This window comes from Saccostrea cucullata, unplaced genomic scaffold (genome assembly GCF_032062105.1).
Source record: "Saccostrea cucullata isolate Sc308-1 unplaced genomic scaffold, CSIRO_AGI_Scuc_v1 ctg7263, whole genome shotgun sequence".
Taxonomy (NCBI): domain Eukaryota; kingdom Metazoa; phylum Mollusca; class Bivalvia; order Ostreida; family Ostreidae; genus Saccostrea; species Saccostrea cuccullata.
In genome coordinates this window covers 15,783-32,559 of record NW_026937309.1, presented here as the reverse complement: position 1 = coordinate 32,559, position 16,777 = coordinate 15,783, and the positions used below count along the sequence as shown (strand labels likewise).

The 16,777-nt window shown below is 35.4% G+C and overlaps 2 protein-coding genes across 2 annotated transcripts; one reads left to right on the top strand and one right to left on the bottom strand.

Annotated features, from left to right (window-relative positions):
• The first annotated feature begins 8,698 nt into the window (after positions 1–8,698).
• Positions 8,699–12,846, top strand: LOC134247852 (uncharacterized). Its single transcript, XM_062730255.1, has 5 exons — positions 8,699–9,251; positions 9,363–9,611; positions 10,007–10,185; positions 10,781–10,912; positions 11,229–12,846. The coding sequence occupies exons 1-5, from the start codon at positions 8,992–8,994 to the stop codon at positions 12,326–12,328; spliced, it is 1,920 nt and encodes a 639-aa protein (XP_062586239.1). The 5' UTR covers positions 8,699–8,991; the 3' UTR covers positions 12,329–12,846.
• Positions 12,847–13,061: 215 nt separating this feature from the next.
• On the bottom strand, positions 13,062–14,512 carry LOC134247853 (uncharacterized; the record flags this gene model as incomplete). The annotated part of the gene is made up of 1 exon (XM_062730256.1): positions 13,062–14,512. A coding segment is annotated over one exon (1,451 nt), but the record flags the coding sequence as incomplete, so codon positions are not given.
• Between the last annotated feature and the right edge of the window lie 2,265 nt (positions 14,513–16,777).

The window sequence follows — 16,777 nt, the reverse complement described above, 5'->3', positions numbered from 1 at the left end:
TTTTAGCAATTGATCTGAGGATTATGTACTCTTAAACAGGTTGTAATTCATGACAATAAGAAAGCAAATATATGTCTTGACTGGGCTTTTTGTTGGTTTATGTTACTTGACACTTCCTTCTACAATGCTTCTTATACCATCATTCACACATGCAAAATAGTTCAGATAAGTTGGTGGGCAATGGACACACCTATGCGTAAATGAAAATGGATTGGTCAATGTACAACAATTTTGAATGATAAAATTAGGTTAAATAGCTGCGAATATAGAGTCTGGAGTATGTTGTAGGTGTGTGACATTGAATACATTAAAGATGTGTTACTGTTAAATACTCAATTTCTTTCGTCATAACTCTCATTTATTACCATTAGCATGTACGGGTGGAATGTGTCCTAATTTATGACCTTAAATTTTGGTAAGAATTATTTCCCTTGATCTAAATTATTTAAAAGAATTAATTTAAAATATTTAATTTTACTTTATTTATTTTTTTTTTATTATTTAATTTTTTTTTTAATTGGCATTCTATTTCTACTGTTTTCTTACATCTTTCCACCCCAGTATTTAATTATAATATTCTATTATTTAATTTTTATTTGTTTAAAAGTTACTTTCCCCCAATGCAATCTTTGTTAAGTACTGCTTAGTTAATGAATTTTGTTTCTCCTGGGCAATGCTTTTTGACAATAAAATGCTTTAATATGTCAGTAATGAGAGTATTACGACATTTAAGGGTAGAGAATTTAGTCCTATTAGAGATTGAAATGATTAATATTTCTATTTAAATGCTTATTTACAAGCTTTAATTTGCATCCCTGTAAATTCTAGGAAGTTATTGCAAACTCAATCTGAGCAGGTTGATGTGTTTTCTTAACAATTTGTGAAGTTTAATTTCATTTTTAAAGGACCAGTATGAATCTAGAGACATCATGAGATAGTAGTAACAGCTTCTTACCCTTGTGCGACTCTTACGCCTTGTACTAATATAATTTGCTCCTTGTTTGTGGCTGAACCCAGCATTTCTATTCTAAGGCATATGAATTATTAATTATTGCTGTTTTACTCTACAGTTTATGAAGCCAAATTCTACAGCAGCTTCTTGTGCTAGAACCTTTGTCACCCTGAGACAAAAATCTCACTCCAAAAAACTCTAAAATTGTACTTTTTTATAGTCATTGACCAGGTGGACAACAACAGTTCCCATGGTTAACCATTAAGTATCCTCAGTTCCAGACCCCCCCCCCCTTTAAAAAAAAATTGTTAAAATATTCTTCGTGTATGCCTTTATGCATTTTCTTAAAATGTTCCCATAGACCAGCAAACAAATGAAATGATACCAAACTGCAAATGACGCATAACAATGATGATATTAACCAACATCCTTTCGGTACTTTCAGTACTTTGATTACTGCAGAAGTGAAAGTGACGCAATATTCGCGTGAAGGCCATTTAAAGACTATTGAATTTTGGCAAAATGTTTACATACTAATTACCTTATTCAGTCTTAATAACATTGGAAAACAAAGCTTAAAACTTAATATTTCTGCGCTTTACCCCCCCCCCCCCCCAAGAAAAAGCGAATCGGGAATTGTTTACGTTTTACTCCTAAAAATAATTACTTACATGAAACCATCCCTTGACTCCCATATGTTTTATATTGCTGTTATCTATCATTCAAATTATACCATATTGTGTAAATTCAACCGATTATAAAAAATAGTCGACATTTGATCTTAAAAAATATCGGGCCAAATCCAAAGTAAAATTACACCATCGGCACGTCTAATTTGGCTAGAATTCACAAACCATGATAGTTACTCATGAAATCAAACTTATTTCATTACGAAAATTAAAACATTGCAACAATTCAACTTCACAAAATTTTCCATGACCTTACCGTTTTATCGATTTATCGAGAAAGGAAGAGGAGGAAACAACTAAATATTAGACTAGTGTATGTAAATGGACCTAAATATTCCGGATTGATAGGTTGGGACTAAGGGTACATATAATTATATATCTGTAAGGACTTAAGATATCCGGAATGGAAGGACATAGGGTTACTGAAATAAACTCACCTATCCGAGACCATGCTCGTATAAGTGGTAATATTAAACTTCCGTCAACATTGCAAAAAAATTCAAAAATTTTAGAATGAGAACTGTAAAACATCGTGCTGAATTCTTTGTGAAAGCTTTGTGATTGAACATATTATATTCCGTACCTGCATACCCGATTAATTCCATATGTAGCAGTAATAATCGGTCGAAATTTTGAAAAAATTGTATCGGTAATGAGTTGAAATTTTTGGCAATGTAGCGGTAATGTTGACCTCCCGCTTAGTTTGGCTTCTTAATACCCATAGAGAGTAGGGGAACAAAAAGTACATTTCAAATAAGTAATAATTAGTTTTAATTACCAATAATGAGCAGTGCCCATTCACCATAAAAAACCCATCCTGGGGTCATACTTTTCACAATTTTGGAAAAGGCACCATTGCTCATAAAAAAATTTTGGTTTATTCCAAAGAACAAATTTCAAAGCATTATTTCAATTACAGTATTTAATTAGAGCCCCCACTCCTCAATGGTACCTATAAGCCAGTTGCCTTAGTTAGTTTAAAGAGGCTGAGTGGTCGTGGCCATTTTTAAACTATTTTGATATCCATTAGAAGAAGAGCTTCATATAAAGATATAATAAAATGATCAAATTTTAAAGCTAAAATTCATGAATTTTTCTTTGCCAAATGACAGTTGAGAGTTTAAGATATCATATCCCAAAATTTAGGTTATATCTGGTGGTTAATAAAAAAATAATTAGTTGACCCATTAGCCTCCTTAATATATATCCAGGAGCAGAGAAGATCTTTTTTTAAGAATAAATGTATTTTAACTTTACAATTTATATAGCCCCACCCTAACACCGGAACCCCTGACCCTTGGGTCATGAATTTCAGAACTTTGGATAAGACACCCTTCCTCATCATTACTATGCATTTAGTTTGTTTAATATCCAGGAGAAGAGGAGAAGATTTTCAGAGAATAAATTCATTTCACTATATGATTTTTATAGCCACGTCCTAACCCCAGAGCTCCTGACCCTGGGGCAATGAATTTCACAATTTTGGTAGAGGAGGAGTCAATGCTTAAAATAAAATAATTATGCCAACAGTTTTACGGCTTAATGTCACTGAGTAAAGTAGATTTTTAAAGATTGCATCAATTGTAGTGGTTTCGCCCCAACCCTCTGACCCAGGGGGTGGAGGGCAGGGACCATGATTAAAAAAAATTCCCCTTCACACATAGATGCTTTGTGCCAAAATTGGTTGTAAATGGTTGAGGGATTGCAGAAAAATGCTGAAAATGTTCGAATGTTAACGCACAATGCACAGCGCACGCCGCCAGAAAAAAAACCAGATAGCAGTACGTCACATGAGTTGATTCAGGTGACCAAATAAGGACTCATTTGGTCTCCATATTTATATATATGTAAAATATCAGGCGTCTTCTGGTCTCAATGTTTACTTACAATATAAGGTGACCTCTGGTTTCTTATTGATTTACAACATAAGGTAACCTCTAGTCTCCCTACTGATTTACAATTTGAGGACACCTCTGATCTTTCAATTGATGAACAAAATAAAGTAAGCTCTGGTCTCCCTATTTATTTACTATATAATGAGACCTCTGATCTCCGTATTGATTTGCAATATGAAAGAACCTCTGGTCTCCCTGTTGATTTAACAATTTAAGGTTATTCCTGGTCTCCCTACTAGTTTTACAATGTTAGGTGACCCATAGTCTCCATGTTGATGTAAAATATAATGTGTCTTCCGGTTTCTTTATTGTTGTTCAAAAAAGTGTGATCCCCCTAATGATGTACAATAGAAGGGGACCTCTGGTCTCCATATTGATGTACAATATAAGGTGACCTCTGGTCATCCTACTGATATACAATATAAGGAGACCTCTGGTCTCCCTATTGATGCACAATATACGGTGACCTCTGGTCCCCCTACTGATGTAAAATATAAGGTGACCTCTGAACCCCTTCTGATGTACAATATAAGGGGACCTCTGGTCCCCCTATTGATATACAATATAAGTTGACCTCTGGTCCCCCAAATAATGTACAATATAAGATGTCCTCAGGTCCCCCTTGTTGTGCAATAAAAGATTACTTATGGCCCCCTATCAGTTCAAAATGTGAGGTGAACTATGACCCTTCTAATGATATACAATAAAAGGTGACCACTGGTCTCCCTTCTGATGTATAAGGTGACCTCTGGTCCTCCTACTGATGTACAATATAAGGTGACCTCTGGTCTCCCTATTGATGTATAATATAAGGTTACCTGTGGTCCCCCTACTGATGTACAATATAAGGAGACCTCTGGTCCCTCTACTGATGTACAATATAAGGTGACCTCTGGTCTCCCTATTGATGTACAATATAAGGTTACCTGTGGTCCCCCTACTGATGTACAATATAAGGAGACCTCTGGTCCCTCTACTGATGTACAATGTAAGGTGACCTCTGGTCCCCCTATTGATGTACAAAATAAGGTGATCTCTGGTCCCCCAAATAATGTAAAGTATAAGTTGTCCTCAGGTCCCGTTTATGATGTACAATAGAAGGTGACCTCTGGTCCCCTAATGATGTAAAATATAAGGTGACCTCTGGTCCCCCTAATGATGTAAAATATAAGGTGACCTCTGGTCCCCCTATTGATGCACAATATAAGGTGATTGCTGGTCCACCAAATAATGTACAATATAAGATGTCCTCATGTCTCCCTTATGATGTGTAATAAAAGAATACTTATGGCCCCCTATTAATTATACCCGCACTCCGAAGGAGAGGGGGGTATACTGTTTTACCCTTGTGTGTCTGTCCATCCGTCTGTCCGTCCATCTCTCTGTCCGTCCGTCTGTGTGTAACAAACTTTTGTCGCACTTTTCTCAGCAACTACTTATGGCAGATGCTTGAAATTTTAACACAGTTTTCTCTGAGGCATGTCATACGATGAGAAACATTTTTGGTCAAATCCGATGTCAACTTCCTGTTTGTCTGTGCATCTGTCCGTTTCATACATAACAAATTTTCGTCACAGTTTCTCAGCAACTACTCATCACAGATGCTTGAAATTTTCAGACAATCTTCTCTGAGGCATGCCATATGTAGGGATACACTTTTTTGTCAAATCCGATGTCAACTTCCAGTTTGTCTGTGTGTCTGTTCGTCTCATACATAACAAATTTTCGTCACAGTTTTCTCAGCAACTACTCATCGCAGATGCTTGAAATTTTAACACAATCTTCTCTGAGGTATGCAATACAACAGGATACATTTTTGGTCAAGTCCGATGTCAACTTCCTCTTTGTCTGTGCGTCTGTCTGTTTCATACATAACACAAATTTTCGTCGCAGTTTTCTTGGCAACTACTCATTGTAGATGTTTGAAAATTTAGTACACTCTTTGTTGAGGCATGCCATATGGTGGAATTAATTCTGATTTAAATCTGATATCAATTTCATACTTTTCTCTGCATATGTCCGTAATTCAACTTGTGTATATTAACATGATCGTGTTTATTCACATCAGAGTGGGGGTATTCCTAGTGAGATTGGCTCACAGATTTCTTGCTTAAAATGTAAGGTGAACTATGATCCTTCTAATGATGTACAATAAAAGGTGACCACTGGTCTCCCTTCTGATGTGTAAGGTGACCTTTGGTCTCCCTACTGATGTACAATATAAGGTGACCTTTGGTCGCCTTATTGATGTACAATATAAGGTGATCTTGTCCCCCAAATAATGTACAGGATAAGGTGTCCTCAGGTCCCATTTTTGATATACAATATAAGGTGACCTCTGGTCCCCCTACTGATGTACAATGTAAGGTAACCTCTGGTCCCCCTACTGATGAAAAATATAAGGTGACCTCTGGTCCCCCTATTAATGTCTCTGGTCCAACATATAATGTACAATATAAGCTGTCCTCAGGTTCCCCTTATGATGTACAATATAAGGTTACCTCTGGTCCCCCCACTAAAGTACAATCTAATGTGACCTCTTGTCTCCCTATTGATTTAGAATATAAGGTGACCACTTGTCCCCCTACTGGTGTAGAATATAAGGTGCCCTCAGGTCTCCCTACCGATATTCAATATAAGGTGAATTCTGGTCCCCCTACTGATGTACAATACTAGTATAAGGTGACCTCTGGTCATCCTACTGATGTACAATATATTGTGACCTCTGGTCTCCCTATTGATGTACAATATAAGGTGCCCTCTGGTCCCCCTACTGATGTACAATATAAGGTGATCTATGATCTCCCTATTGATGTAGAATATAAGGTGACCACTGATGTACAATATAAGGTGCCCTCTGGTCTCCCTATTGATATTCAATATAAGGTGACTCTGGTCCCCCTAATGATGTAAAATATAAGGTGCCCTCTGGTCTCCCTATTGATGTACAATATAAGGTGACCTCTGGTCCCACAAATGATATAGAACATGAGGTGTCCTCAGGTCCCCCTTAATTATGATATGTGCAATAAAAGGTTACTTTTGGCCCCCTATTAATTTAAAATATAAGGTGAACTATGATCCCTCTAATGATGTTCAATATAAGGTGACCACTGGTCTCCCTACTATTGTACAAGATAAGGTGACCTCTGTCCCTCTAAAAAAATCCACGTTTCTGCTGATACATGAATATATATTGTATATATATATTGTATATTAGAAATTAGATCTGTAATACGTTATACATTAGTTTATTTTGGAGTAAGACAAAGAAAACCGTCTATTATATAAAATTCAATCAATATATACATGTAAGGTGACCTAAGGTCTCCGTATTGGTTTGATATCGATTAATTTACTTTTGTGCCTTTAATGCTTGAAGAGTTCCTAAAATGTTTTATTACTACGCAAAATGACGAACTATTTGCGGGGGACCCGAGGTCCTAGTTGAGCGTACGTTTTATCCTTCTGCATTTATAGCGGTCAATAGAAGGGAACTATATACACTAACCAAAGGCAGTTTATTTGTATTTCAGTAACCTATTCACCAATTATAATCATGCCACCTAAGAGAAAATCAACCAAAGCTAGAGCAGTACCAATTCTTGTCTCTCAACACAGCAAAAGACGACGGGTACAGATATCAAATACGGAACCGGTGGCGACAGCTACACCTCTATCCCCAGACGATCTGGAAACGATCACTAGACAAGTCACGCAACGGGTCACTGCGACAATCAGGGAGGAGCTGACAACGCTCATCAGCAATGTGACCAGCAGCACCACAGCCGATAGTCAGGGGAGTATTAGTAATAATACTGTGGGGCCTCCTGTCATTAATAATCCAAACATGACTAATTCTGTTAATTGTGGGCAAGAATCGGCTGCTTCATGTGCACCCAATGACCAAGTTATCCAACAGTCGGTTGAAGCCTTGGTCATTAACCATACTGAAAAAATAGCAGGTAAGAGTCCCAGTGATTTTGTCAGTACGGCAGTTCCAATAATGCTCGGGTTTCTGATCAACTCAAGTCCAAAATTTGGTCAAACCAGTACGTTGACTTCGTAAAACTTCTGTCTAAGGACAAGCAAAAGAAAGGTAATTTTTCTCTACAAGTTGAAGATGGTGACAGTCCCGGTAAGTTGAAAATACACCAGGTGGACAACGATTCATTAGATGACACATCTGTCTCTTCCATGCATGACTGGATTAGCATGGAACAGATTTTCAGCAATTTATTGCATGAAATATCCCGATCAACAAGCCATATTGGCAAAGCATTTAGAAGCTGTCAGGGAAATAGCAGATGCAAAGGGTAATTGGAAAGATTATGATAGGGACTTTAGAACACTAGTCGCTCGGGGACAAGTAAAGTCACAGTGGTAGCAGAGTGCAACATAACTTATTGTTTCTATATCATGTATGAAATTGAATATGTATAAGATGGAGGGCTCAGGAGGTTAAAAAATGGTTAATTTCATTATCGAAGGAAATGCATATTAATGGAATATACATGGAAGTATGCTATATTGGAATGTTGGGATTCGAACATTGTCAATTATGGATAAAGAAATTTACAATTCTTAAAAAGAAGACTCATTTCTTTCTTTCTTCTTTCATTCTTTCTTCTTGTGATACATATGGAGATAACTAATAGTATTCAAGATCAAAAGTCCATAAAACAAAAACAAACAAGAGCAGAGCAAATAAGGACCTCCAAAACAGAGGTGGGATCAGGTGCCTTGGAGTGAGCATCCCCTGCCGACCGATCACATCTTGTCATGATCAGGAAATAACGGAAAAATCCGTCGTCTATTCAGTGTATAGATAATGACCTAACAATTATTATGAAAAACGTGAGTCAGCATTTGACTTAATGATAAATTGTATTTGCTGACAATGTCTATCTCTTCTTTCATTTGTCGACTTGATTCATCCCCAAATATGAGAAAAAAATATATGAGTTAAGCACATCTGCTTCATGTGCTAAAATAACCGCATTACGTTTCTGAATGAATTCTACTACACGTGGATACAAAAATAGATATGTCTATAATGGAGCGTATTTAAAAATGAAGCATCCTCTTAATATCAACTTTGGATTACTTGTTTGTACGATCGGAATTATTTGAACAAAGTAACTTGTTTGCATACAATAGTTCTATTGCACACAGAGCGCCGCCATATTGAATTACCTATTTATGTATGCGTGTCAAAGGTCATAGGGGAAAAACAGCGTAAACAATATGGACGCCACTTGTTGATGTTGAGAACTTTTGTTACCTTTTTCGATATTTTACTGGTTTTTTGATACGTTTTTACACATTCTGACTTGTACACAAACCCTCACACACATATAGACTCATTTTTCCACACCATGGACACAGAGGACAAGACTTTAACTTTAGAAGACTTTTCACATTGGAAAGTTCCTGCTCTGAGATATTATTTATCATGTCGTGGATTGTCGACTGGCGGGAACAAACAAGAGATGGTTGCGTTGGCATCTCGGCACATGTTATGAAGATTCCACCCCAGGAAACGTCTATTGAAAAGCAAATTGTTAATTCAAAATCTTACAAGGAAATGTTACAGTTCGGCGACATGAACCTTCCAGACCCACTTCAGTTATATGAAAACTGGCAAGATGAAAAGTTTGGGATGAAGAATTGGCCATCACTTTTTATCACCGACTTAACAGCGTTTTTAATGAGGTATGCCTAGCAGTATGATCATTAAGCTTTATGGTGCTTTCATTTGCTTGTTTTTCCATCACTTCTTAATACTTGTGCACATAATTTTATTTGAGTAATTATTTTGGTAAGGTATGAGACAGAAGAGAGGGCAAAGAAACATTTAAACCAATATAAAGTTGGGAAGGCCTACCAGTACTTCCAGAGCCAGTGGCTGAAAGAAGTGTTTTACCACCCTATTGACAGGACCAGCCCATATTGCTTCCTGCGTGCCACATGTACCCCCTCAAAAAGCCTGCGTTCTGAACCTCATACAGTGTGGGTTTGCTGTGTTAAAGACTCGGGGAAAGTCAAGTCTGCTTTCTGTACTTGTACAGCAGGGTGAGCATTACATATACATGATATAAGCAGACACATACAGTGGTGCTATGCACCACCTCGCTATTACACACAAAGGTCATTGATATACAGGTTGAAGTATATTTTTTTTCTCTTAAAACATGAACATGCAGGTTCAATTCAGTTTATATGCATTAAAATTGTGTTTTAACTACTCGCAGTAATTTGCTGGGAAAAAAGTATACTTTTTTTCTCAATTGATAGTTGAATGCTTAATAATCAATACTTTTGAGTTTACCTTGCATGGTCAGTAGCTCTTTATCCCACTGAATCTCCATAAAATAATAAAATAATTTATTACTTTAAATTACTTTCAGTTTTGAATTTTTTTTCTAGTAAAGCTGTATTTTAATGCTTTTTTCTGCTCTCAAATATAGGTTTGGACAAACATGTAATCATGTTGCAGGATTGCTATTCCGGGTGGAATATGCCAACAAGATGGGGTGCACTTCATGTACATCTAATAAATGTGAATGGGTTGTACCAAAAGAGCGACCACTAAAGCCAGCCATGCTGAAGGACATGACATTTGAGAGAGCTAAGCATGGAAAAACCGGTATTAAATTCAATAACTTAATAATAGTAAAAATGGTCAAAACAAATTTTATAGGATTAATTCTTTTTTTTAAAAAACAGTCTCAGAAGAATTTGAAACTAGAGGCACTGTGAGCAATGAGCACACGAAATGACATCCCCTGTCTCCCATATGAATATAATGGCAGTGTGCATGTTTTGCTCTGGAAAATCCATAATATATGTCAGATCAAAAAGTAAAATAGGGGGTGCTCAATGGCATTATGTCATAAAGATTTTGTGAAAATTTCGTTATGCAGTATGAGAGGAGTTGTAGATAAGAGATGGGTACCTCAAAGCGTAACAGATGGACGAACAGAGAGACAGACAGACATACCAATTACTACCCCGGTATATACCCTCCTGTTTTTTGAGCGGGGGTACAGGAATCATTACAAAATAGTTAAAGAATATTATATCTTATGAATATTACGGAATTTTCATTAAATCAAGTACAATGTTCTTTGCAAATCATTCTAAACAGCACTGTAATACAGAAGAATAGTAGACACTTGTGTAACCTTACATACATATGTACAGTATTACAAGTATTAAATTATAAATTTATTTATTTAAAGGAAAAACGAGAACTCTAAATGGAAGCAGGAAAAACTACAATGCACTGCCAGAGGATAATGAAGAGGACAACTTTTTAGCAACCTTTTCAGATGCATTGAGAGAAATCTTGCCTGATGCCTGTTTATTTAAAGGTAAAAGATTACAATTCAATCTGTACTACATTATATACATATATTTATTTTGATAATGAAGTTTCTATTTTTTCACCATTGATAGAAATCTCTACCCCAAAAATTTGAATAGTTCATCTCAATCATCTGACAAGGTTCCTCAATGAATAATAAAATAATATAACCAGCAGGATGAATCGACAACTATTTGAATTTATTCAATTAAGTTACACATTGGGTGAAAATTGTTGAAAAGAGAAGTATATTAAATAATAAATATTTACATATATTAGTAATATTTTATACCTGGTATAATTTAATTTAATATAATTTAAAGGTCTAGATGTTGATCAACCTCACCAAGCCAAGGGGAAGGAACCACATGCTTCCGGAGCAGATATGACTGTGGAGGATTGCTCACAGATCAACGTTCAACAGTACTTCATGAAGTCTATGTTGTCGTCATTTGAACAAAATGACACTAGCATCAAGATCCCTCCCTCTACCATTACATGTATTAGTAACAGTACTAAAGGTCAATCGTCTAATAGTACATGGCATGATATGAGGATTGGTCGTTTGACATCCTCCTACTTTTATTCTATTCATACCAAAGTTGGTTCAATCAATAATAAACCCACTGTTGTCCATGACGTTAAACCACTTGTTAAACATATTATGGGTTATACAAAAGTGAATCCTAACATAAAGTCTCTAAAATATGGTAGGGAAATGGAACCAGTTGCAAAGGGTATTTATTTGAAAGAATTTTGTACAGCACATAAGAATGCCAAATCAGATGAATGTGGTATTGTTCTTGATTCTGTACACACTTACATTGCAGCCAGTCCAGATTTGTTAGTTTCATGTTCATGCTGTGGCGATGGCTGTGTCGAAATCAAGTGTCCATTGATAACGAAATGTAGTTCATGTTTGTCATTTTGTACATGCAAAATACCAGTTTATCTTATTAACAAGTCAGGGGAATTGTCGTTAAAGAGTAATCACTCTTATTTTGCTCAAATTCAAGGACAGATGCATGTTACTGGAAGAAAGTGGTGCGATTTTTTTGTTTATACTTGTAATGGTACTTTCACAGAGAACATAGAGTACAATGAAACCTATTTTACAGATATTCTCAAAAGCCTTCAGTACTTTTTCTTTTCTTTTGTGTTGCCAGAGTTAAAATCCTACAGTATAGAAAAATCACTAGTGGAGGAAGCAATGGAAGTAGATGAAAATGCAAATATTATTGAAGGAGAGACATATTTTTGTCCATGTTGTAATCGAGTCATTGTTAACAATGTCACTGCTTTAAAAGATAGAAGTATTTGTTGTGATTTATGTGGTCTTTGGTACCACTTTAAATGTGTTAATCTAACAGATGCAAAACTTAAGAAAACACCATCTTGGTACTGTAGTGAGTGTTCTATGTGAATACAGAAGTTATATATACATGTACTTTAGTATATAGCTGTTACGTGTAAAGGTAGTACAAAACACTCATGGAATACTTTAATTCATTTCTTATTAAGTACACCAGAAAAGGTCATTGTATTTTCAATTGTCAAGGATTTTTGTAAGAAAAATTATAAACTGTGACATATTTTTGCCATATTTTGTATAAAATTAAAGACACTGGATCATATATATCGGTCATTTTGGAGCCTACATTTTTGATTGTGTTTATGCATATTTAACTGTAAATTTTCCATTTCTGGACTATGTATGTTTTATTTGTAAATCACATATGTCTCAAAAACACTGGTACATGTATTAAAATATTTACTGAATTTTAGTAACAAAAAGGTTGCCTTATAAACAGTCACACAAGTTTGTAATAGATAAATTGATAATTTTAAAAAGAATACACTTTCTCAGGTCAAATGTCTGATGTCACAATTTTTATATGGGTCTGATAGGCCATATTTCAAACTGAATTTGAAGATTGTCATATCTATTGTATACTATCTTTAAGCATAAGTACAATAAAATGTCAACTTTCTGAAAATGACATTACCAATGTCAACAATGTATTGACAAACATGTAATGTATATATTACAATTATTAAAGCTTTGTCATGTACTGATTTTATGTTATTGCAAGATTTTAAAATCTTAAGGTTTCTGAAAAAAATTCCCCATAGCTTATTTACAATTTTTTACCATTTCAATCATACCTAGGGAGGGGTGGATAAAGATTGCATATTCCACAAACAATTTTGAGTATATCGTCTAAATGTTGACAAATTGTAACAGGAACTTCAAATTTCAGTAAGCGAAAGAATTTAATACGTCTTATGGCTTGTTCTACATATATTCTCCTATTTGCTATTTCTTTTGTTTTTTGAACATCATATGCAGTCATCTGTGCAATACCATGCCTTCTTGGTGGAACAAGCAAATTTGCTTGAGAAAGAGTCAGCTCTTTCATGAGACTACTGAACCTTTTGTCTGCCATGACACTATCGTGAGGCTCTATCAAGTCAAGGAAGCCAGAGTTAATTGTTATACATTTGTCACTGGCTCTACCTCCCCAACAGTTCGACACAAAATTGATCATTCCAGCTGGAGTGATACTTACAAGGAATTTTGCAGTGTAGTGGTGTTTGTAATCACTCCAGCACTGGTTTGAAACCATCATACTATGAGGTTTCTCAATGAAGACCTCCGAACAATCAATAATGTGTCGAACTGATGAGTATTTCTGTGTTTTGAATTTGGGGGGCAGATTTGCATGAACCACTTCTTTCGGAGGGTTGAAAATTAGTTTACTGAGGTACTTGCTAAGAATCTTCACCCAAGTGGTAAAGATTCTTGACACATACGACACAGAAATAGAAAATCTGTCTGCTAAATCTTCATCCAATAACCCAAGTCGGATTTTCATTAAAGTTAAAACTAACTCGTCTTTAGTAGACAGTTTTCTTGTGGCTCTAGATTTCTTGAAAACCTTATGCTTCAGTGTATTGCAGTGGAAGGATGGTCCTTTCCAGTACCTCACACTTTTTAGCTTAGGTTCAAGAGCATTATGCAGAGCATTGAATGAGTTCATTGATGGAAAACCTGTATAAAACCTCATTTTTTTGTCAGATTTTAATATGTTGGTAGGTTTTACATTGAATGTATTTCTCTTTAGCTTGTGATTCTCCTCCCTTGATTTGGCGAGTTCATATTCAAGAACTTTAATTTTTGATTTAAGTTTTAAAATTTCAGTACTTTTGTACATGCAAGGGTTACAAACTTCAACATAGTCATGATCAAAAGAAACACTTTGTTTCAAACAATCTCTCTCCAATTGATCATCATTCTCTCTCACTTCATCTTGAAATTTTCTCTTTTTGATTGCCTGAGAGAAATCATTTCTTTCTTTTGGGGGAGCTCTTCCTTGCTGAATTGGATTAGAGTGGCCCATGTGTAGAGTAGGGTAGGGGTTAAGTGTAGTTGGTTTCCCATCTACAAAATGGTATGAGCACACCTTCGAGTAGTAGGAATCTGGCTCCCAGTTACGATTCCCTGAGGAACGATTTACATTTTTCACCCAGACAGCTCTTGCATGAGGGTCTTTTGCCACAGTTGGTAATGGAATAAGGACAAATGGAGGTTCACAAATACATTTCCCTGTTCCATAATTTGTATTGTGAACTGAACAAAATTCTTGTCTCCATTTTTGTAAGCTATACCAGCTGTTTGTACATCCTTTCACTCAACAGCTTCTTTTAGACATGATAATATTTAAAGAGTTTGTGATTAGTAGCTCTTGTAAATTGTAACAAACTGTCAACAACGTACGCAAAAAAACACAACACATCAAAAAGCACATTTACCGACATTGATTAGCGCTGAATATCTGAAAATATACATTAGTATGAATTCCCGTCACCAAAAAAAAATGCTTGTGGCTTATTAAATTCCTAACTAGTACGTACGACGGAAAAGGAGCAAAGTGAAAGTAAAGTTTAAAGAGCAGACAATTCCACTCACCTATTTTACAAGCTCAAATTTAAGAAAATTGAATGAAACTTTATAATCTTGAACTCTTGATAATTAGCTTAGAACATTTTCTCTAGTTTCTATATATTTTTTTTAAACTTACGTGCTTAATTAATGTGTTATGAGCGGTTATAATAAACTATCTTCCTTTCGACATTCGATTATTTACCGGCATAAGAGCCCGGATGTAGTTTTTTTTCCCCTATGACCTTTGACCTGACATGACGTTTTAGTGTGCAGTAGAACTATACGGCGCAATTAACAATCAAACATCCTCTTAATATCAACTTTGGAACACTTATTTGTACGATCAGAATGTTTTAACAAAGTAATTTTGGAATGACAAGGATAGTTTACTTACGAATTCCTTTTTCATTGAACAAGCAGCTGTCTATCATGTCAAAAATATATAAAGTGTAATAGCTGTATACAACGTCTTGAGAATAAGTCGAAATTTTGAACCTTGATGTTAGTAAAATAGTTTAATAAAGGAATCTTAACTTTCTTCCACACTGAAATCTATGTACAATTTTTGTACATATATCTATTGAAAGAGGAAAAATCTAGGGCAAATTTTTGAAGTGATGAAATACTATATTTTGAAGGTATTTTACAGTATTTGAGTTTAAGAGTTAAACAAATCTTATATAAATATGTTACCAAAAATTTAATTTGATTTTGACTGATAATTCATTAAATTTTGAAATCCAGATTACGTTGCCCCATTAAATGAAAATGGAAATTCTCAATATTTCTCTTGAGCATCTATTACAACCTTGATTCTCCTCTGCATGGAGTTCATTTATTTACAGTGCATTTCTATCTTATAGAGATATTCATTCAATCCATCCTGCAGAACACCTCCTAGCTGGGCGAGATTAGATTGGTTACAACGACGCCTTCAAACCCTATCCTCAAGTTACAAGTAGACCCAAATACAGATTTCCGTTTCGAGAAAAAAATTTATCGGATTGTTAAATGTAAATATATTAACGAAAAAGGTCTTTGTAATCTCTAATATTTTCCTGGAGGGAGTATGCTGATTAAAAAAAAGACTAATAACACAAACACGTAAATGAAAGTATCATCGACAACACGTTGGCCAGGTCTAGGACTAAAACTGAGCGATGTATTTTTCCATTTTCCAGTTTGATAGTGAATGTTATGCTTATGACTGCTTATAATATCATAATCACTTTCAGTAGTAATACCGAGAAGAATACACAAGTGTAGGGGTAAAAAATCTTCATATGGTGTTTGTTTGCGATAATGTTACGGTCATAGTTGATTGGAAATCGTTCCTGTTTCTATCTGTCAACGTATGAAATGTTTTAAAGTGAAAAACTAATAACAAATTGCACAGCAACATGTTGTTCCTTTATTTTTCTTTAAGCAAATCAGTAAGAGGAATGTCAGCCGTACAATCATAGTTCCTTTTTGGTTTCTGGTGGTCAATATTCCTCCAGCGCATTCTATATTGATAGCTGTTTTTGAATTATTCACAGTTTTTTCCACAATGTCTGATTTATTCTTCGCATGAACATCAGCCAAGTTGTCCTGGGACGCCCAACCAACGTTTGCCTTGGGGTTTCACTTAATCGCTTGGCGTATAATGTCTCCAAATGTTTTTTTTTTTTCGGTTTTTCCAATATTTGCTGAGTGATTGGGTCTTGGTTTTTGATTTTCACAAGTTATTTTCTGCCCATCTGATGTTAAGACATCTGTTTTGAGGGTATGTAATTTGTTGGAGGTGGTGTTGGTGACTCTCAATGTTTCGGATCCATGGAGGAGCACATACTGATCATTACTGTAGTAGACACGAAGTTTAATAATTGTGGACACTGTTGTTGATCTACACATAGGCTGGAGGGTGATGTAGGCGTGATTCGCGCA